The sequence below is a fragment of the Phalacrocorax carbo genome, chromosome 1 (assembly GCF_963921805.1).
Source record: "Phalacrocorax carbo chromosome 1, bPhaCar2.1, whole genome shotgun sequence".
Lineage (NCBI taxonomy): Eukaryota > Metazoa > Chordata > Aves > Suliformes > Phalacrocoracidae > Phalacrocorax > Phalacrocorax carbo.
This window is the reverse complement of record NC_087513.1, coordinates 87,543,903-87,566,311: the sequence shown is the minus strand read 5'-3', so window position 1 is coordinate 87,566,311 and position 22,409 is coordinate 87,543,903. Positions and strand designations below refer to the sequence as shown.

At 40.8% G+C, this 22,409-nt stretch overlaps 1 protein-coding gene across 4 annotated transcripts in view; it reads right to left on the bottom strand.

The window, feature by feature from the left end:
• Positions 1-1,842: 1,842 nt before the first annotated feature.
• The window catches only part of SPAG17 (sperm associated antigen 17), a 115,499-nt gene continuing 94,932 nt past the window's right edge, over positions 1,843-22,409 (bottom strand). For 2 of the 4 annotated variants that reach the window (XM_064465226.1, XM_064465238.1), the window contains exons 37-48: positions 21,887-21,932; positions 20,224-20,326; positions 19,726-19,779; positions 16,198-16,300; positions 15,526-15,622; positions 13,354-13,452; positions 10,877-11,028; positions 10,220-10,386; positions 7,005-7,065; positions 5,675-5,829; positions 4,335-4,462; positions 1,843-1,980 (exon numbers count right to left, since the gene is read on the bottom strand). In XM_064465226.1, coding sequence (XP_064321296.1) covers positions 4,336-4,462; positions 5,675-5,829; positions 7,005-7,065; positions 10,220-10,386; positions 10,877-11,028; positions 13,354-13,452; positions 15,526-15,622; positions 16,198-16,300; positions 19,726-19,779; positions 20,224-20,326; positions 21,887-21,932 — 1,164 coding nt within the window. In that variant the 3' untranslated portion in view covers positions 1,843-1,980; position 4,335. Of the gene's footprint in view, positions 1,981-2,955; positions 3,023-4,334; positions 4,463-5,674; positions 5,830-7,004; positions 7,066-10,219; positions 10,387-10,876; positions 11,029-13,353; positions 13,453-15,525; positions 15,623-16,197; positions 16,301-19,725; positions 19,780-20,223; positions 20,327-21,886; positions 21,933-22,409 lie in introns of all 4 variants that reach the window. The other 2 variants (XR_010375159.1, XM_064465217.1) reach the window with 2 other exon arrangements.

Below are 22,409 nucleotides of genomic sequence, written 5' to 3'. Positions count from 1 at the left end.
TGTCGGTTCTCAAAGGATTTTTTTCTTTCCACTGTATAAAATGTGTGGGAGCAAATGAAGGGGCTGCTGTCCAGGATTGTGCTATTCCATAGAGTTGGCAGAATGGGCATGAGAAGTGTGAGCTTGCATTGTACTTGCTCGTTCTTAGAAACTGCACTGAATTGTTGCAATGTTGTACTTGTCCTGTATCAGAGCATGTGATTTCACAGTGGGGACAGTGGGGCAGGCTAAAGTGAGCACGTCTGGGTAATTTACAGCAGCACTTCATGCTGCAATTCCAGATGGATCTTGGACTCTTTATGGAAATAGCAGTCTTTATACAGCTCTTCCAGTTGTTTCTGGGTGCCTCTATAATTTTATATTTGTCCAGATGTGGATGAAACTTGTGATCAAACAGCTCCGCTCAAACCTGTCTCTATCCTGTCCTGTTCCATCTTTTCCTCTGTGTCTCTGATTTATATCACTTGTGACCAGTCTGTACCAGCAATAGGGCTTGTCTCAGTGCTCAGAATGCACTGCCAAGGGGATTGATGTCAGGCTGTTGCCTCTGTCTACAGAAAACCGAAAAGCATCAGGGCAGAAATCAGCACAGTCAGTAGCAAAATCATTGGTGTTGAAGAATCCAACACTGCAAGAAGCAGTGGGTAGGGCTTAAAGTGTCCACAGCTGGGTATCTGTTTCAGCAGCTTGTGGTCTGGCTTTCAGCCTTGATTAACAGGTCAGCTCTGACTCAAAGAGCTAATGGACAAATAGTCATTTCTGGTGGGGCAGTGGAAAATACCAACGAGTGCTCAGATGGTTACAGAGGGTGGTCAGCATATGCTTTAAGTAGAAGAGGCCTGTCCTGTGCCAACAATCACTGATACACCAGAATTCTGATATCCTTAGGTACCTCAGCTTACCCTTTCTTAGGTGAAATTCCCTGGATTTACAAACCTGAGCAGGAGAGCACTTGCAAGTAAAGGGCCAGCTTAAAATGTTTATAATTAGAAGATGTGTCTCACCTAACAGTGTGGGTGGGAGAGTCCAGAACTTGCATCCATATTTCACACTGGTGAAAGCTATTATTGAATCCCTAGTCATGGGATTCTCAGTCATCGTAAAGTGTTGAGAGACTAAGTCATCTGCATGTATCACAGAAAATTCCCCATCAGGATGTCATATACTGGAAAAAGGATGAAGCACAGAAAGCAAAGGACAGGAAAGCACCTTATTGGAAATGAGTTCATAACAAGAAAGCAGAACTGCACCTGGATATACAAATACGGTGTCTCACAGGGAGACTGGGATGTTTATTTTAGTCACTACTGTGCCAGTAGGAACAGAGGGGGCAAAAAGGTCACCTCTAAGTGGCTCAGTCTTCCACTACGGAGAGAGATGTGCACATGAGCATTTGAAGATGATGTGATAGTGAACAAGAGGATATAAGCAGAATCCCTCTCTGTCAAGCGTAGCTTTGTGTACTCGTAATCCCCCTCTGGTGTCTGCAGCTAATTAAAGGCAGGTGAAGACACAGAAATCTAAGCCTATGACTGAAAGCAAACAAACTTAGGAATTAGAAGACCAGAGCACATCAGCAGCTCTTTCTTGAAGAATCACAGTTGACTTCGGTGAAACCTGTTGCATGGTCAGTACTTAAAAAAGATTTCAGGTGCCTCAGCACAGGTTATAGAAACCTAACCCCTTTTAACAACAAAATAAACCTGTCGGGAACCATTCAGCATTCTTCTGAAGTGCAGAGTATCAAACATTGGGGTTGAAATACAGTAATTTTTCCACTGTTTGCATTTCAGACAGCCATGTCAGAAGGCTCTGCAACTGTTGGACCACCTTTCCCATTAATAGGGGACAAAGTATTTATTCACGTTAATCTGATTAAATAAATGAAAAAGTCTACATTGGGATGTTTCCATTACATTGGACAAAAATTCAGGTATTCCAGTATTGCTTATCTTCATCTTATTCTTCCAGGGCTCTGACCTGTAGTGAAAGAGGAGAGAAAATTAACATGAAAGGAAAAAAACAAACCCCAACTCTACCTTTGTACAGTTGTTGAAGCAAACCAAGTAATTCTGTCCAGATTCTTTGCAAGTGTTTCGTGAGCACTGTGATTGCTGCAGACTGGCTCCAGCAGAACTAGCCTCTGCTCTTGCTGTTGGAAGGGAACAACATGAGAAAGAGTTCTTACATGGGTTTCAACTAGAGAAAGCATTTGTTTTTATTTCACAGATTGAGTGGAATAAAAACAACCACTAGTTCAGGAGGGGCAGTCTACTTAGAAAGCTGCCTGTGAAAGCCTTCAGTATCCCTATGCAGTATTTAATTTTGGGTATACTAAGAGAATCTTTGTGAAATGTTTTAAATATAAATGAGAAATAACTAAGAAAATATACATGAGAGAAGACTAAGTTCAGTCAGGTGATGTTTCATCAGTGATTTTTGCTTGTTGATGGCTACTATGAGGTGTGGCAAATTTGTGATAGATCCTAATGTTGCAGGGAAGTTTCTAGTCTCAATGGAGAGAATCACTGGCTCTGGTGATAATCACCTGGGAAAGGTGACACAAACTTAAAAAGTTGTCACATGCCTCTGCAAAGATTCAGCTATTTCTATTCTGGATGGCTGAACAAGACTATTTAATCAAATACAGGACTTAACCTAGGAGTGTCAGTGTTTCATGTTTTGAGAGACTAAACCAACCAGTCCAGAGTTTCCTGACGTGTTTGAGGTGGACATGGTTTTGAGTCCAGAAGATTTTGTGGGGAGGAATGTTCAAAGAGGCATTTGAAAGAGTTGCTTGGGTAGCATGGGGTAGCTGTAGCCAGCTTCAGTAGGAATTATCAATCAATTCACAAAAAGACACTGTCAGAACAGAAGGGAGATTTGGCTATGGCAATGGCAACTAGGGAAGCAATCCCCATGATTAGCTGGATTAGCCATGTAGGAGGAGAATACCATGTAGTTAATTCCTCTCAACGTGGAGCTTCTAATGGGAGATGACATCAGAATTTCCAGGACTTTCCTGCCAAAAAAATAGACTGGTGTATAGTCAGTGGACAGAGATGATCCAACAGCCGTATCTTAGTGCAGGGCTGTAGTAGACCGAATTGGGACAGTGGGGTGTCTCACTGAAATATGAACTGACTGTGTGAGTACTTACTTATCTTCCAGTTCAAAACAAAGCAAGAGAAGTTTGTCTAAATTGCCTTCACTGATGAGCTCCAGGTTGTAAGCCCCTAAGCTGGAAGGCATTAAATTTTTTGTTCTTCTAGACTATAATTGTCTCTGGGGATAAAATTTCACACTGGAAAAGGTAGGATGATACTTAAACAGGAAAAAAAAGCTACATTTGAAGTACTCTGGGCAGTCGTAGAGCAGATGCAGCAGTCAGAGGTGTGTGTCTCTGCTATGTTTGAGAACTGACTGATGTGGGTGCTCTTTTTCTCCAGAGGAGAGGAAAACAGATAATACAGCAGGGATTTCTTTACTGCCTTGTTAGATAACGTGGCAGAGTTACAGATGTTAAAGTTGAAAGAAAAAGTTATGTCAGTGTTACGCATATGAAGCAAATGTGGACTCTTCAGCTGAGGAGAGAAGGAACATCCATAGGGTTCCTGTTTATGGACTGTCACCATTGATTGTATTGTAGAGCACCAGGGTTCATGTCGGTGAGGTGAAACACCAGCCTAATGTTAAACGTGATGGCTGGTGGTTTGAGGAGAAACTCCCAATAAGGCTTTCTTGTTGGCAGGGAAGACTTATCCATTCTCTCTATAGAGTCTGATTCTCTAAAGTTACAGAAATGTGCTGTATGAAACAATGTTTGCAGAGGGTTGTGTGTACTTGAACTTATGTTAAGGTTGCCCTGTAAGGAAGACTCCCATCCCTTGTTAGACTTCTTGTCAGTGTCAAAGGGTCAGCAGTAAGACTTGGTTTCAGAAAGTGAAGAGTGTTAAAAAGAGGCTGATTTATTAGGGCTTAACTGCACTAAATCTAGCCTCCTGCAGCCAGGAGGCTCAATGGCTTGTTTAATGTGGAGACAGTTAAGTGAAGTGTTTGGGGAGGACTGGGGAGGCTCTTCTGTGCCTGCCTCCACTGACCTGAGCAGTTGCAGTGATCTGTAAATCTCTTGCAGTGAGCCCTTTGCTTAATGTCATCCAGTGCTTCCCTTTTCTTGTCTTAGGTCTGGGTGTGCGGGTTGGACATGTGTGTGTGATGTGTGCATGACAGCTTTCCTGTCAGTTGCATGAGGTTTGTTGATGATGCGGACCACAAGAGGAGGTAAAACAACAGTGACTTAATTTACAGCTGGTATCACTGCATGCAGTACTCACATTAATTAGAAAGCTTACGGGGTAGTGTAATCCGGAACCGTGGCTTGGGGCTTGTAGGAACGGCCTGGACTGTTGCTGCCATCCCACCCTTAGGGTACCCTTGTGGGCGGCACTCGTAAGTGTCATTGGTTAACACAGGTGGAATATCATGTTAAGGATCTAACCATTTCTGTACATTTATATAGCTAGAATAATATGTGTGGAGGCTGGAATGAATTCTGGAAATAAGGCTGTGAAACAACTTGAATCTGGACAACTACCCTCAGTTCTAAGATTAAAGATCAGGTAAAATATTGGGGAAGGGTATATGTTTTAGAGGCTGGTCTGCAACTGTGTTTCTGAGGGCTGGGTGAGTGATAACAGAGCAGGAATTGGTTTTGCTGCTATGTCACCAGCCCTGTCTAGCTCAGCTCTGCAATAATGGGCATGAAAGACTTTTTTGGGTTACTGTGACGTAAATTTGGGGACCTTCAATGTCACTTCCAGAGCATATAAAGCCTCAGTGGAGTTGCTGTTAGCTGTACTCTGGTCAGTCTCAGAGGACCCTGAAGTTCTTCTTTCTTTGGTAAGGGTGGCCTTTACCAGGAGTGGAGTTTCTGTTGTGGTAATTAAAAAAAGTGTTTGGATGCCCTTTGCCTTGCTACTTTTTCTATAGGTTTCCAGAAGACTTCTATTTCCAGGTTTTAAAGTGTAAATTTGATTAAAAGTCAAACAGAACTCCAGAACTTCACCCTTTCTTCTGAATTTGCCTTTAAAAAAATAAGCCTGTAATTTTATCTAAAAAATAATTACAGTTTCTGGAGCACAAGGGAAAGAGAAATAATAGTTCTTGATTTTGCTGTTTTCTTTTACTCTACCTCTGTCCTCAATTAAACAACTGAAAAGCCCACTGAGAACCCACACAGCGTTCATACACTCCTGTGCTTCTGTCTCATTTGTCTGTTTAGTACCCAGGATGATACATGATTTTGTTGCTCATAAGGCTGTACCATCTGGTGCTACCACAGGTTCAAAAATGTTATAAAGGATTTCTATTGGGGGTGGTGGGAAAGAGTTCCTATTCTTTTCATTTATTCTTTAAAAGCCACATCTTTCTGGGCTTATCATTCTTCCTTTCCCCACTTCTCAAAACCTTGTTACTGTGATGTAAATTGCTTTTGGGGTCAGAATCTTAAATTTTTCGTTTGTTGTGCTTTTGAAAAGGCCTGTTTGTGTGTTTCTGAAAAGGACAGTGAAGCTTGCTACCTCAGCAGCCTGCTCTGGAAACAGTGCTTAAGGCTCCCAACAGGTGGCTGGTCCCCAGGGTTGATGCTAGAAGCTGTGTGTGGGAAGGAAGATAGCAAAGGATATTTGCTTTCACAGGCAGGAGAAGAGTCTCTGTTTCTGTTAATATTTCAATATCATGGGAAATTTCTTCAAGGCCACCAGTATCTTCCCCTCCAATTACCATGGCAAAAATCTCTATCTCCAGTTCAACCTGCAAGCCTGCTGCCACCTAGGAGAGACAGAGGGTGACTCACAGGTAAGGTGCATGTTCCATACATAATCCTCTCCAGCACCACTTGCAGCTGGTTCTTGTTCTGCAATGTAATTGAAGACTTAGTGCCCAGCACACGACTGTGCTTGCCAGTTACCCACTATCTGTTTCCCTAGAAAGGTCTGTACAAAACAGTGTCTCTTCACATTGCAGTTTGAAAGAAAACTGCCAGGTGTTTCTATTTTCTTCCCCATAAATTTCCTTTTAGGTTCCAGAAGGAAAAGAGGAATTGGGACAGTTGGGAGAGAATAAAAAAGAGAGGTGGTTGATGCCCCAAGCCTGTCAGTGTTAAGAGGCATTTGGACAATGACCTTAACTTTAACTTTTGGTCAGCCCCAAAGTGCTTGGTTGGACTTGGTTGGATCGTTGTAGGTCCCTTCCAACAAAACTAGTCTAGTCTAAAAAGAACATAGAGGTAGGAAGAAAAGGGAGATCCAAAAGGGATGGATGTGTGGAGAGGAAAAGAGAATGGGAATTATTCCAGCCATTTTAAGTGCTGGGTTTTGTCTGGGGCTCTGGACTAGAAGGTTTAACTTGCATTCTGGCATTGCCTCCTTGCACAAGTCATTTGTTCAGATATGATGTGCAGGTGAAGAGAAAGACCGAACAAAAGCAGGAAGCATGAAAGCTTCCTACTTAATGGGACAGTTATAGTGCTTTACTAGCTAAAAGACTTAAGGTGGAGAATAGATGCAAGCAGAAGAAATGGTTGGAGCAAGAGTTTACTAGGTTCAACTCTTGAAGGTATCAGGACAGGAGAGAAAGTCTAGGCATAAGACAGAGCACATACAACAAATACCCTAAACGATAGGAAAACTCAGAGTTAGTGGTAGAGTATCCTGTTTGCTTCAGAAAAGCTCCCTTTAACCTCAGTGGTTGAACTGCTGCTTTCCTCTGAACTTAGCACGTTTATCCCTCTGCATTCTGGTGCAGGCTCTGAGACTCAGAGTGCATGGGGTGTTTGGTTGAATGCAGCAGAGGGACAGCAGAAGGCAGCATCACTTTCAAATAATTTTAAACAAATCAGGTACCCTGCCAGCTTTATTCCCAGACAGCTGGTGCAAGAGGACCCCTAGACAGCCTGAGGGCCAGCTGAGTCTAGCAAAACCCAAAAGATCATCTGTGTAACCTACAGGTCCTGGTGTGTACGTCACTCTCAGCCCTGTGTGAGGAGGTGGTTGTTTCACCCGAAACCTGTCAGAAAGAGAAGAGAATTAGTTTGCCAGAAACCGTTTCAGGCAGGCAGAAGGCACTGCTGGGAAGCAGGCTGGCTGCTCCTCCTCTGCTTGTACAAACAGCAGCAGAATTTTTTTAGCTCATCCTTCCCGTCACAATGTACAACTTGGGCTACAGCAGTATTCCTTGGCTTTTAGCCAAGGCTCAGGTTTCTAGCAAAAAAACCCAAAGGAGCAAATTAATGGGCCAAAGTAAGTCTCCAAAGAGCCTGGTCCTTACAACAGACTGTGAAGCATCAGCATTCTCAGCCTGCATACACGAAGGAAGCTGAAGTACAAACTACATCTTTTTGGCAAACAGCTGTGGGTTGCACACCCAGCAGTCCTTAATGATTTTTTTTAATGTCCTTTGCTATGATTCTTTTGCAGAAGGCATGATACTGGTATAAATTTTGTGTAAATAATCCTCTTTCTTTAATGTCATGGTACCCACTAAGGCAGTAGTTTCACTTCTTCATTTCTCACTGATTGTTTCACATCTGTACAGTCCTTTTGTGCACACAACTTCCACTGTTAAGATCTCTAAAGATCATTAGAGCAGATATGACCTCTATTTTTGCATGGCTCTGCACTTTATCCTGTGATTTTCATTTCTACCTGAAGAACAGTTACCATCATGCACTTGCACCAGAAGCTGTTAAAGGAAACGCAGTAGCATTCCTAGTATATGGCTCCATCTTATGAAAAGCTCTGGCAGAATTATAAATGCTGTCAGAATTCCTGTGCTTTCTCTGGAATACTGGCTGTTATGAGAAATTGGACTTGATATTTGTCAGGTTGTCCCAACATGTGGGACATGGTACAGTACGGGCAGTTTGGAAGGCGCATAGTTAACTACTGACACTGTCGTGGAAAAGTTTTGGCTTCAGAGTGAGGTAGACATGGTTCAGAATTGCCCACCATTGGTGTTACCTCTGCCCTCAGCATGTTCTGCTGTCATTCAGCAGCTAGTCACTTAGCTTTCCTCTTAAAGCAGCTAATAAAAGGCTTAAAAGAAAAGCTAGATTTGTCAGAATCATGGTGGTATTTTCCTTGACTGGCATGAAAAAATAATTAAAAAGAAAAAAGTAATGTGTAAATCTTGAGCTCTAGGATGCTGGTATGGGATCTGCTGATTTATCCTGGCATGTGCCATGATGTGCATTAAAGGAAAAAAAAACGTCTCTTTCAGGCCATATCTAACTGTGCTGATTTGAAAAACAAACAAACAAACAATTATCTCTGCCATCCATCCTGATGGAAGAAGATGTACAGTAGTCCCTCAGCTGGCACTTTAGAAATCTGTTCAAGACCTAGCTGGCTGAGTACTCACAGAGATCATGATGATCCCAGCAGGGTAAGTCTCCTGTGAGCTACTCCCTTGATGATAATTAGCTACCCAAGGAGGGAGAACAACAAATGTCAGACATAAATGTTTATTTCATTCCAGCACTGTGGTAGCATAGTAAAGGGATGCTGTGACTGCTGATGTAATGTCACTGTGACAGCCCTCTCAACTCTCTTTTTAAAGAGGCCACCTGCATCCAGAAGGGAATTTTGGCAGGTGCTTCCTCATCTGAAGAGCGCTCCAAAGAAACAGCACCCACAAGCAGCACCACATCAGGGTCATGAGACTTGCACACTTGAGCCCAAGAATCTTTAATGCCCTCCTTACTGTTTTCTTTAACTATTGCAAGTGTTGCAGGAAAACCCAAAGACCATTTATCACCAAGAGGAAGAACCACCTTTTTAATGACCTAGGCAACATGACAGTATTTCCATGCTTTCAGTTAGCCTCCCTCTCCTGGAGCCTGTGGTCTAGCAGAAAGAAGGCCCATATAACAGGAGTGGTCCAAGCCTGCCTGGCTTACTCTAAGTTTCTGAGAGAACAGTATATAACTATCCATTAGGATAAATGGATGAGATTGGCCTAAACAGCAGCTTTCATTTAACTCCTAAATAAATGAGCTGCAGGAGGTAATTGAGGATAGGTGGGATTGACAGGCTGGTATTGGAAAACTTTGGTGGGAATAGCTATCTTAGAACACAGGAATTTTGAAAGCTTGGTTTTAGCTTTTGGGCTTTTGAGCCATCTGAAATGAAAGCTTCCCATGAAGTACTGCAATTCTTGAAACCATCTGGTGGGATTTTAACCATTCAAATGAAGGTCTTTGAAGTGACAAACCTTAGGTGGAAGCCCAGAAGCTGTAAGGACTTAGAGACTGTTGTTGCAGGCTCTCCTTTAAGCTAAAGAGCAAGGTACATATAGCACAGCTAAGGGAAGTGCTGTTGAGCAAACCAAGTGGGAGGAATCTGCTTTGCCCTCTTTTCTGTCACATGAATGGCACCTGGGAGGACAGGGGTCATAAGCACACCTGCCTGAATATCGCTAAAGTAAAACCGCTGGAACTGTGCTGGTGCAGGAATGACTGAATGAACATCTGTTCAGTCATGTGAAAGGGGAATCGTAGCACAAAAGAAAGAGCAGTCACAAGTATTTACTTACTTTATTTATATATTCTCTACACAGTGGCTGGGTTAATGTGATAATTCCTTGTGATTAGTCTTGCAGTGCAAGAGACAATCTGCTACACTGCAGACCTAGAAATGGACTTACTTATGCTCACCACATTGGAACATGTGTGCATAAATAAATGCTTTTTTTCATCCTCATCCTGTGCTTGTTCCCAGTGTCAACACTGAATCTGTTTTTCAGTACAGCTAAAGACATGTGGCTGCCTGAATACAGCTGTGCCCACCATTTAGCTTGATTGGCAGCATTCAGCAGGATTTCCCAAAGCCAAATATAATACTCATTACCATGAGGGAGTTTGGGCCCTGAACCTGAGAAGTTCAGTAAGAACCAGTAAATAATCTGCAGTGGACCAGAACTATGCATATAGGACCTCCTGTTCCTTACTGGTTTCCATCTTCCTAATAACACTAATATGCAAATAACGCTGAAGTATTTCTAATATTATCTCCTCTTCTATATCTTGTCAGTCATTATCAAATTATTCCAAATATAAAAATACCATTTGTTATTTCATGTCAACCTTCTGCTCTGATTAACAATTAGCAAGCAATGCGTATTTGGACAGTTAAAAACCAAGGCACGAAGAAATAAAACTAACCTGGAGAAGTTCACACCAACATTCTTCAGGATCACAGTGGTTGCATAGGTACAGCCTTCCTTCAGTACTCCAAACATCACTCTGGGTGGAATGAGATGGAAGCCACTAAGATGCTGTCTTGTTGCAAGAGAAGATGTGTTGACCCTTCCTGCTACAGGATCTTCTATCTTTGGAAACAGAATTAAAATATTAGACAATAGATAAAGCTGGTGGCCATCAAGGTAGGTTCAGAGGTATTTAACCTGTATTTGATCTCTGTCCACTCATCCTGAAGGATTACAAAAAGACATCCTAATTTGAGTAAAAACCAAAGAGGCACTTTGAATATTGTCTGCAAATTTATACTGGTTTGTGTTTTCACATATATTAAGCCATTGAGATGTATCAGGAAGAATGGGGAAAGCTCTACTCTTTTAGAAATCAGAGCTTTCATGTGGGTGTCTGGTGCAGAACTATGCTTTTGGCATATGAGTTTGTCTGAGCAGTTAAGAGGAAAGGGTCTTTCAGAATTGCCCGTAAACTTACGTGTAAATTGCAACTGCTATTGTTTCAGTAAATAGATTCAAAATACCTTATGGTGTTGCTTCAGAATGAATATTTCATGCAAAAGAGATGACTGAGAGAATATTAGCATCAACAAAAAAGATGTTATTTTACCTTTTTATTTGGTATGGAGTTTGGTTTTCTCCCCTGAAGGGATGATGGTAATTTCACTGTCTCTTTTCTTGGCTGTCCTGCAGCATTCACCAGCAGATTCTGAACTTTACGTTGAAAGGGTATCTCTTGTGACCTTGCAGCCTTGTTTAGGTCTGGGAAGGAAAGATTTCCAAAAGCACAAAAATGAAGCATTATATTCAGCCTAATCCCAAAGTTCTTAATCAGATAAGACTTTTATTTTCTATGAAAGCATTTGATTAGCACAAGGACAGAAGAACTGGCCTCATTTTTATTTAAGAGGTTAAGAAAAGCATTAAGAAACTCCCTAACAGTAGCAAGTAATTAAAATCTAAGTAGTAAATAAAGCTGTACTATAATTATTAGAACTAATTAGTTGGAAGTACCTCAGTGGAAACTTGTAATGAACATATAAACACCTGCTGAAAATTATTAAAAGCAGAAGAGGTACAAAACCCCCAGCACTAAAATAAAAATCGAGGTCATTACTGTTCCAAAGGCATGCCTGCACTGCACAATGATCAGTTTTGCAGAAACACCAAGGCTGGTCAAATCTAATCTGTATGTCCATGTAACAACAAATGCCAGTCCAGGCGCCAAAGCAGTACAGCCCTGCCAGCACAACGAATTAGGAAGCCCTGTCTCTGAGCAGGATTTATTGTCCTGAATGCAATAATTCATTCATACCTTTGACCTGTACGCTTCTGATTCTGGGCTTAAGATGATCTTAGCTACCTTATCATCTTTGAAATGTGCTCCACTGTATAATGTAGACAGACTGAGCAAAGGGATAGCCAGAGCAACTTGGATCTAAATACAGCTTCTTTTGCTTGACACAATTAGCTTATTGTAAACTCTGATAATATCCATAGGGAAAACACAAGACAATTATGATGGTTGTCTTCTCACCAGGAGTCAACCTCTAGATCAATGTTTTTTACTGAAGGGAATTGTTTTTTCTCAGTTTGCACTGCAGGCACTGTCTAGCAGGAATGCTAAGTCTGGTCAGTTAGTCATTGTGAGGAGGCAGAAATTTTATTTGAGAATAGTATCTTCTCTAGATTCCCCCTCTTATTTCCAGACAACAGAAAGGCAGGTGGTAGAGAAGGACTTCCCACCTACACAGCAGATCATAGAATCATAAAGGTTGGAAAAGACCCTGAAGATCATTGAGTCCAACCGCTAACCTATCACTGCCAAGTCCACCACTAAACCATATCCTCAAGCACCATATCTACACTTCTTTTAAATACCTCCAGGGATGGAGACTCCACCACCTCCCTGGGTAGCCTGTTCCAATGCTTGACAACCCTATCAGTGAGAAGTTTTTCCTAATATCTAATCTAAACTTCCCCTGGCAAAGCTTGAGGCCATTTCCTCTCGTCCTATCGCTTGTTACTAGGGAGAAGAGACCGACCCCTGCCTCGCTACAACCTCCTTTCAGGTAGCTGTAGAGAGCGATAAGGTCTCCCCTCAGCCTCCTCTTCTCCAGACTAAACAACCCCAGCTCCCTCAGCTGCTCCTCATAAGACTTGCTCTCTAGACCCTTCACCAACTTTGTTGCCCTTCTCTGGACACACTCCAGCACCTCAATGTCCTTGTACTGAGGGGCCCAAAACTGAACACAGTACCCAAGGTGCGGCCTCACCAGTGCTGAGTACAGGGGCACGTTCACTTCCCTACTCCTGCTGGCCACAGTATTCCTGATACCAAGCCAGGGTGCTGTTGGCCTTCTTGGCCGCCTGAGCACACTGCCGGCTCATGTTCAGACGGCTGTAATGACCCAGAGCATATATAAAGAAAAAACCCTAAGCAACAGCTCTTGCAGAGCCCCACTACTAAGAAAGGGTACCAGTATGTGTGGAAGGGAAAGAAAGGGGAGAAGGGAAGATGTAACCATGGGTGCAAGGATAGATTTTGCAAGTATGCGCTGCCAAAGCTCAGCTGGTGTGGCATTATGTGAGAGTCAAAGGTTGGGGCTAATTAAAGCAGACCAGTGTTCTCCGGTGGTGATCACCCAAGGCTGTCACCACAAGCAGATGCATAAACACAGTGGACGACAGCAAACGTAGCAAGGAGAGCAAAGCTGAACAGGGATGTTTAAATGGCAAAGACCATTTAACCACAGCAAACTCTGTTCTAGAGTCTTCTGATACAGACCTTAATGAACAGGAAAAATTGACTTGTCCTTTTTTTTTTAAGTAGAGAAATTACTTCTTGGCTTTGTCTGCAGTTCTACATTCATCCCCATGTTGTTATAGCAGTCTCTTAGGGTGAAGGAGGGAATCTCTCCCATTACTTTTACACCTCCCTCCATTTCTGCCAGTCTTGCATTCAGATGTATTCAGAACACGGAATGAGGTAGATGGATTTAAATTTCTATTGTAAATATTTTGTCAAAAGTTATGAGAAGATAGATATTAACCTGCTCCAAACTACATTCTGGAAGGCAGCTTTACCTTTTGTGCTGCTGGAACCTTTGTTTTGTTTGGAATGAGCCTGCAGCAGAAGGCCAGGTGAAGGTGAGGGATCACTCATGGTATTGAGACACTCAGATGCTAAAGGGAAAATAATGGAATACTGTGACAATTGTTTTTCATGATCATCATCATTTTCATAAACACATTAAAAAAAAAAAATCACAGTCTTTGGCACTTTAATTTAGACAACCTTTCAAAGCTGTCTATGTAACCAGGAGAAGCTAGATAAATTCTGCCTGTGACATTTTGCTCCACTAGGTGACAGGGATCAAAAATGCACTTCTTGTGATTAGTCATTTCTTGTTCTCTGGCTAACTGAGCAATACGCCATAAAGGGCTAATGGACAACCCAACACAGGTCTTCTGGTGATTGCAATATGGTGATTGCAAAATGAGGAAATATGGGAATTAGTGGGGGTCTGATAAAGCCCCAGGGAGGACTGCTTTCCTGATATGATTCTTTGCTGTGTATGACTTTTAATCTCTGTCGGGGACTAGAAACTTGTCTCAACCTTGTCGGCAGGCAAGTTTCACTACTAAAGCCTGATCACTACGGCAGCTGAGCGGAACAGTTTAATCACCAAGGTTGACCCGACAGGAATGTGCGCCCCATTATCTCAGAGTACTCGTCCTCCGTGCATGCGCCTGGCCCAAGGCCGACGGGCAACATATGGGTGGGGGGCTTGGACCCTCTAGAACTTTCGGGCAACCCCTAGTGACAGTACTGGGCATGCGCCCCACCGCCGAGTGGGGGGCAGGGGTGTGCAGACTGTTGCCGGCTATGCAAGATAGTGACCTTATAAAAGGGGAAACCAGCAGAGACGACGGGGGCCACGTTCTGGAACAACCCCACCCTCCATTGGCTTCAAAGATGCATCGGACACCTGGACTCCCCCCCGGACCAGATGGACTGCCGCAGATTCGTGGTGATAGCTATCATAACAGTGCCACTCTCTCCCTCCCTCTCTCCCTCTTGTTCCCTTTTTCACCTTTTTTTTTCTTTCTTTCTTTCTTTGCTTTTCTCTCCTGTACCTATTTCTGGCCAAATAAAGTGACTTGGCACTGGACTCCGTTTTGAGTCTTAATTCTGTTTCCGAGAATGAAAAAGGAACCAAGCCATGATAACATATTGGAGTTAATCAGAAGTTAAGTCCAACCGTCCCCAACCTCCCACAATTATCTGAGGTTGGTTGGAAAGCAAGGGGGTTTAACCTCTGCCAAAATGTTCAACCCAACAGTGGATTGTGACAATCTCACTATGTGATTTCAATAACTTGTCAGGGCTGCTTTTGAAACAGAACTGAAGTATTCTTCTCAATGCTGTAAAGCTCAAACCTAAGATGATGGTCCATTCTTTCACTGCTTCCTGTTGTCCAGTCACTGCTTTCCTCCTATATCCTCCAAACTATCCTTAGCCTGCATGTTCCCTATTGCATATCGCTTTTGCCACTGTCTCCAAGATGCCCCTCTTACCACTGAGTTTCAGAATTCTATCTCCCATTTTTCCTCCTACAATCATACTAGTCTTTTTCTAAACTTGGCCTCCTTAGTTCTTGCTTGTCCACCCCTAACTATTGTTTATTCCATTTAAGTTCTTCTTGAGCGTTTTGCAGCCATCCACCCTTCGTTCATAGCACAATTCTTCAGCCTTGCATCCAAAGCCAATGGTGCTTCCACATTCAGTGATGTCTGCAAAGGCTCCTTTAACACACTAAATTTAGAAATCTTACAGTCCACATTGATATTAGTGCACTAAACAGGACCATTCCCAGATACTGGAATATGATAATCTATACTGTTAAATTGTTAGAATCCTGGCATGATATTGGTTGTACCACCTAGCAGTCTCCCCAAAACCACTCTCAGGTACACAAGTTTTGGCCAGGGGAAAGGCCATTTTGTTTTGGGAGACAATTTACAGAGACTACTCCATATTGGTGGATCTCAATGTCAGGGAATGCTGCTGGGTATGTTTCTTGTATCAGGATAGATATAGCCATTGTGGTTAAAGCAGTTCATGTGTCAAAATGACTGGGAATACATGGGGTCAGATAATGTAATCTTAAATTTAACTGCAATATGAAATAAGACAAGTGGATGAAACAATGAAGAAGATGCTAAAATGTTACCAGGCAGAAGAGCTCAAATTACCTCTACTGGGTGTTTTCATCATCTCTAGAGGGAAATTCCTGCTTTGTTTTTTTTTAAGTGGAGGAAGTTCCATAGACAGTGCTTCCACATCAGGAAACTAGAAAAAAGTTAGAAGAGGGCTTAGGTCTCCCAACTAAATACTTAGGAAAAAAAACCCAGCAGACACCACCCCCACTCCCACCTCCCCCACCTAAAAAAAAAAGAAAAGAAAAAGGGGTGCAAAGGAAACAAATAAGCAGTAACAAAAGAAAAAATCTAGATAAGTATACCTAGCATTCCAAAGTACATTTCTGAGTATGCTTTCTGCACTTACAGCATTTATCAGGAAACAGGAAAGTTCCCAAGGCCACCTTTAACCCTCTAGTTAGCAGACAGAGGTTTTTGAGGGGTAAGTGAAAAGACCCAAGGTTCAGTTTCTGCTCTGGATCAGACTCTCTCCAGATTATATGTAAGGAATCTACAGTTTGTACTCAATAAATATACACCACCTTCAACATATGTTTCCTTTGACAAGGGCATATAATTTCCATTATTAATTCTGCCACAACTGTCCTCTGTAACGATTTCTTGAGATAAGTTGAGGCTGAGATGTAAACCCACAACTGTTTTTGTGGGAGTGTGGCAGAAACTACCTGGTCTAACACAAACTCATCCAGTTTTCAGCTACATTACCTTTTTCAGGAAAAACTGCTTGCTGAATTCTGATTCAAAATATGGAGGAATTACTTTGTTTCTTATTGCCATTAAGGATTTCTTTTCTTCATCAAGTTCTTTCCTAAGAAATTTTTAACATGTTGATGTGGAGAAGAAAGAAAAAAGCATTATAACTGAGTTAACCCAGCTTTTCAGTATTATGTCTGAAACATGGAGGAATGGAAGGGGTAAAGGTAATTGGCTTTTTCTTTCTGGTTAATCACATTAAGCGATAGTCTTGTAACAGGCAATTTTCTCAGTGATAGATCAAGAATGGGCTGGTCTGGCATGCAGAGAAAATGTCCTCCTCAAATACTGATTTATGGAGGAGCTGATCAAAATGCATATTGACTGGGTTGGCTGCTAGAAAGAGCTCCTCCTCAAAACATGCTCCAGTTCTCTAAACCTTGTGGAACATGTCTGAGACTGCCAATAGTGTCTTTCCAACCTTGCAACAAATATTTAAATCTGAAAATTGGTATTTCAGATGCATTGCTAAAATTTTTAATACAAGATTAAACTAATTTCCTTATTTTATCACAGAAAAACTTGATGGTTCTGTGGATACAGAAAAAGCTGTTCAAACTTCTGAAGTTGAAATCCACCACAGTAAAGATCGGTTATATTTTCAGCTTGATTTAGCCCAGTTTTACACTACTATAGTTTCAGTGGCTTGCATGGTCTAATCCCAGCTATGAAATTATCACTCTTAATCATATTGAGAGTTTTGACACTGGCTTTAGAGCCAGAATTGCACATGATGTTCTTGGGTGCTGCCTACTCAGACATATATATTTAAAGTCATTCTTTAAACAGTATGCAAAACAGTGTAAAATACTGTATTAAAATATAAATCTGAAATTATGAAAGTTTTTTTTATCTCATGTAAGCCAGAAAGTAATTAAGAAGTAGTATGGAAGAGAACTTAATTTTCAATTGCTATTTAACCTTTCACAACAATGAGAAAGAAAAAGCAAGTTTCTGGTCATAATATCGGTTATATATAATAATTATGTTCATAACCATTTCAGGTTATTCTGTTCAATCTAAGTAATAGTGAATGACCTAAATAGTTGTCAATATAATTATTTTAATTCCATCGTGAATGAATGTATGTTACTGATAACTTTCTCTGTGTTAATCCTAGCTCATGTATCAGGTTTTCTATTTCTACATAAATTCAATGGATATTTTTAATTATTTAAATTCAAACAGTCATGCTTGGATTACACTGAGGAATTTGACAGTCTATCAGATCCAGAAAGTCCTTTTCTTTAGAACTGAAAATTATATTGGTTTTAATGCACAATGCTTAAATAAGAAGTTTTTTGAGTGGTACTAAAGAATTATATAGTGCAGGAATATAATTATTTATCTCCACAGAATAATTTACATAATAATACTATATAATAATAAAATATAATAAATTTACTTCTCAAAAAATCATAGTTTTCTCTCACTTAATAGTGACTCTGAGATTACTCGTATTTTTTTTCAAACGCTTTTGTGACTTGCCATATCTGCAGATTGAAATCCAGGGACTTTTTTGATTTACACCTGAGTAGAAATTCTCCTGAAAATTCATCTATCTGGTTGTGACATACACATTTTAAGCAATGTATGCTGTTTCAAAGCATCTATATAGATCTTTTTCTTGAACTCATCAAACAGCTTCACCATTCATCAGTGGGAGATAAAGGGCAATTTTTTAAAAACTTGGAAGCAAGTGAAGTAAAGGGGATTAGAATCAAAGTTGAGGGTCAGCCTTAAATACAACTTTAAGGTTGCAAAGATTTTTATGTTTATACACATACACACTTCCTCCTGTAAAACCACTTCTAATCTGAAGATTATAGCACCTTCCTCAGGACTCCCATGAGAAATACTTCACAAACAGGAAGCTGAGATACAGGTAAATCCCAAAGTAGAATGTTCAAATGTGGCAAAATGGGCCTTGCTTTAGTAAGGCATTGATTTTTACAATAACCCTAATCTTAAGGCTCTTCTTAAAGATAATGAGTTCACCTACTGTCCACATGTTTTACCTCCTAAAAACATCCTTGGAAATGCAGCTGCATTTCCAAGGTGTAAACCATGAATGCATCCTGCACTTTATAGTGCACTCCACAATGAAGTGGGGAGGGAGAGAAGCCTCAACAATCAAGTGAGAAAGCAGTGGATGTGGCAGGCAAGCAAAGGGCCTGGGGTGATGTGAACATAAGGGACACCACTTTCAACAGAACAGGGCTGAAGTGGGGCTCACACCAAGCATATGAATATAAATAAGGAAATGCCTATGGGATGGCATTATGGGGAATCAGCATGGCTGGGTGCCTCTCTGAAATGCCTGTACACTGCTGCATGCAGCACAGGTAACGAAGAGGAGACGTTAGAAGTCTGTGCACTCACAGGGCTGTGACCTCACTGGGATCACAGAGAAGTGGTAGGATAGCTCACATGACTGGAGTGCTGTGATGGATGGATACAGGCTCTTTAGGAAGGGCAGGCCAGGAAGGCAAAGAGGGGAAGTTGCCCTGTATGTAAGAGAGCAGCTGGAAAGCATGGAGGTTTGCCTTGGCGTGGATTCTGAGCCAACTGAGATCTTACAGGTTAGGATTAGTGGGCAGACCAACATGAATGACATTGTTGTGGGTGTCTGCTATACACCAGCTGATCAGGAAGATGAGGTAGATGTGGCCTTCTTCAGACAACTGGAAGAAGCCTCACATTCATAATTCCTGGTCCTCATGGGGTGCTTAAGCCACCCTGACCACCGATGGAAAGCAGCCCTGCAGCGAAGGACCTAGGAGTCATGGTGGACACCAAATTGAACGTGAACCAACAGTGCACCCTTGTGGCAAAGACGACCAGCAGAATCCTGGGCTGCATGAGGAGGAGTGTCGTCAGCAGGTCCAAGGAGGCACGGTGGTGAACCTTCCCTTCTACTCAGCACTAGTGAAACCACATGTAGAATACTGTAGCCGGTTCTGGGTTCCCTGATACATCAAAAGACATGGACGCAAGTCCAGCAAAGGGACACAAAGATGATTAAGTGCTTGGAGGATCCTTCATATGAGGTGAGGCTGAGAGAGCTGGGACTGTTTTGCCTTGAGACACTCTGAAGCACCACCATGTGCTATGGTTCTATTTAAAAAATCAGCCGGGATTTGTGGAATACCCAAATCTCGACCTAAAGCATCAGCATTTGAAAATATTTATATAAATTATTTTCCACAATGGTGGCAAAATTAGAAACCAGAACACATGATTTCTGACTTCAGCCTTGTTTTAAATAGCATAAGTTAACAGTAACATTGCCTAGTTTTGAAAAAATGACAGAGAATGAAACCATCCATTCAGCATCTCTGTTGCAGAAAACACATGATTATTTGCTAGCAAACCACAAACCATTACCCAAGACCTGGTGAAATCAGGAACAGTCTTTCCAAAAACAGACTTAAGTCAGCTTTTAAAATAATTAACTTCCTGTCCTACTAATACTATTACCTGTACTCTTCTAGTCTGCTCTGCCACTTGGACACTGGTGTTACTCCTTCTGGGCTAAATGATCAGGGAAGAAAAAAGTTGTGAAAATGAGAAAACTAGTATAATGTTTTATAAGCACAAAAATATTTACAAGATAACCCTGGAAAGAGAATGCTTTTTATGAAAGTATTTTATATTAATATCTCAGGTGACTCCTGACTGACTTGTATGGTTTGCAGCAAAATTGTTGGCTCATATCTGCATTTTTATTATATTATTCAAAGAGACCCTCAAAATCCTTTTCCAAGAAACTTTGAAGTGTCTTTGAGATAAGGAAAGATGAGGCACAGAGGGACAAAATAATAACAGGAAAAGCCAGTAAAACATGGCAATATGTATCTAGAGATCTAGGTAACCGGTCCTTAATGACAGTCAGTTTAGTACATTGCCTTGCCTGCATGCTTGGTTCCATCCTTTGCGTTACTTACATTTGTATCAGTTCTCACTGGTCTGTCCTACCTGAACCTCTGCCGTTGGTCCTCTCTTTGGGTAGCGGTTGTCTTCTCTGTGTGACACTGGTGATGAGAAGCCACTGCCTGTTCATAAAGCTCAGTTATGTGAGCTGCAAGATAAAAAGTATTATTGAATGTGCATGTCCTGCTAAGCACTGCTAAGTGTTATGAATAAAAACCATAAAAGGATATATTTTTAATGCATCTTTCTGTCACTTGATGAAAACCTAACAGATTGTTACTGGGAAGGAAGAGGCAGAATCAAGCTCAGAACATTAACAGATAGGAAATTAATTCAATTCAATGTAGAAAGAACCAGAAGCAGATTAAGTTCATACCCCTACCCTCTATTTCCTGAAATATCTTGATGTTCTTTTAAGATACAAATCTGTGAATAGGAAAAGTTGCTGACGTTCAGCCACTTTCTGACTGGGAAGCAACATTTCAGGTCTCTATCTCCAGCCAAAGAAAATAATGTGGGCTTTCAGGGACCTTTGTTACTTTCAGCTTACTTAAACTGTGCTTAATTGTGGCTGTGAATGGAGAAAAGACAATCTTTCCATATTTAAGATGGTGACCAGCCTTGGGGCTTTACTAAAGAGCTTCCCTGTCCTCTATAAAATGTGTCGCTTGTTTCATGCCTCACACCTGAACTGTGAGTCCAAGGAAATTTCCTTGGTTGAAAATAAATTTCCATGGGAAAATTTAGGAGATCTGAATACTTAAGATATGATCTTATTTGATTATGACATCTCTTCGTGTTTTGGGAACGATGTAATTGCAAACTTAAAAATTAATTGTTTGGTCTGTGTTTTTTGTAAGCTTTTTCACCATAAAATATACTTTTATTTTCCATCTTTTTCTATTTTTGTCTATCTTAAAGAGCTTCTTTTTCACACTATCTCCTTCATTACTAGTGGTATGTTACAAGTACATCTCCATTTTAATTACAGTTTTAAATCAGGAAAGTGTGTAGTATGAATTTGTTGCAGCAGTTTCCATTTACTTTGCACAGTATGCTTTTTTTATCAAGCAGAAATACTCTTTACAAGGCAGGAAGGGCAGAAAAATAACGCTTTAAAGGAAGCATCACTATGGATTGAATACTATGGATTTTTCTATGGAAAAGACTTACGGATTTTAAAAGAAAAAAAATCTTAATTTTTTTGGTACTTATTGAAAACATTACTAAATGTTAAAAAGTATCTTATGAAAGCTTCAACAGAAATCCACAAGGAAAAACAAATACATTTTTCCATCTTTCCCTCAAGCAAGGTTAATGTAACCAAAATACATGATTGTCTGAGACCGGATTTTCAAGTGTAATAAATAACCAGGACTTATCTGGTTGCTTTGAAAACTTGTCTGAAAAGTTGATACTTGTATAAAAGTAACCAAGTACTGTCATAGTTCTTATACCCAAGAAAACTCAAAATGTGAAAATGTGAGTCAAAATGCCAGATATACATGCTTAAATACAGGAACTGTATTTTAGAGGTACTGAATCATTGATGCTAACAAGTTCTAATCACGTGAAAATCACACAGAAGCACATACATAGCACGCAGATGAATTCACCTTTATGTTCCTTCTTTAAAAATAACATTACAGTACTTAAAAACTTACTATGATATTTTACAATTTTAAGATAGATATTCAGTTTTTATTACCTCTATCACTGAGATTTTCACTTGACTTCTCTCTGTCAGGAAAGGACTGCAATGAAGAAGGAATAACTGTGACCATGTCAGAAACAGACCTCAGACCAACAGCATCCTGTTCAAAGGATTTCTATCCTAAGCAAGTGTTATTTTGCTACCTGACAATGTGAGCACAAGGATGGAGGTGTTTCAGTGTGTTAGAAAACATGAGCTGGTGAAAAAGGAAATGAAGTATAATTTCCAGGGTCTAAACTGGTATTTGTTTCCTTCTTGATGACCTACTTCACAGATGGCTTCGTATTTTATATGGTTGCTGTTTATTAAATCAACTAAGACAGTTAATATTCAAACTCAAATCCTTCTGCAAAGGATTTGAACCAGATATAAAACTTCTGGTCATAACAAGAAGTCAAACGGGAAATATGTTCAGGAATTTGTAGGCTTCATTACTGAGGAACTCTCTTGTGGTTGGTTTGCAGTGAAGTGTTTGAAGGGCCAGAGACTCTAAACTAAGCTGTTTCCTTTATTCTTA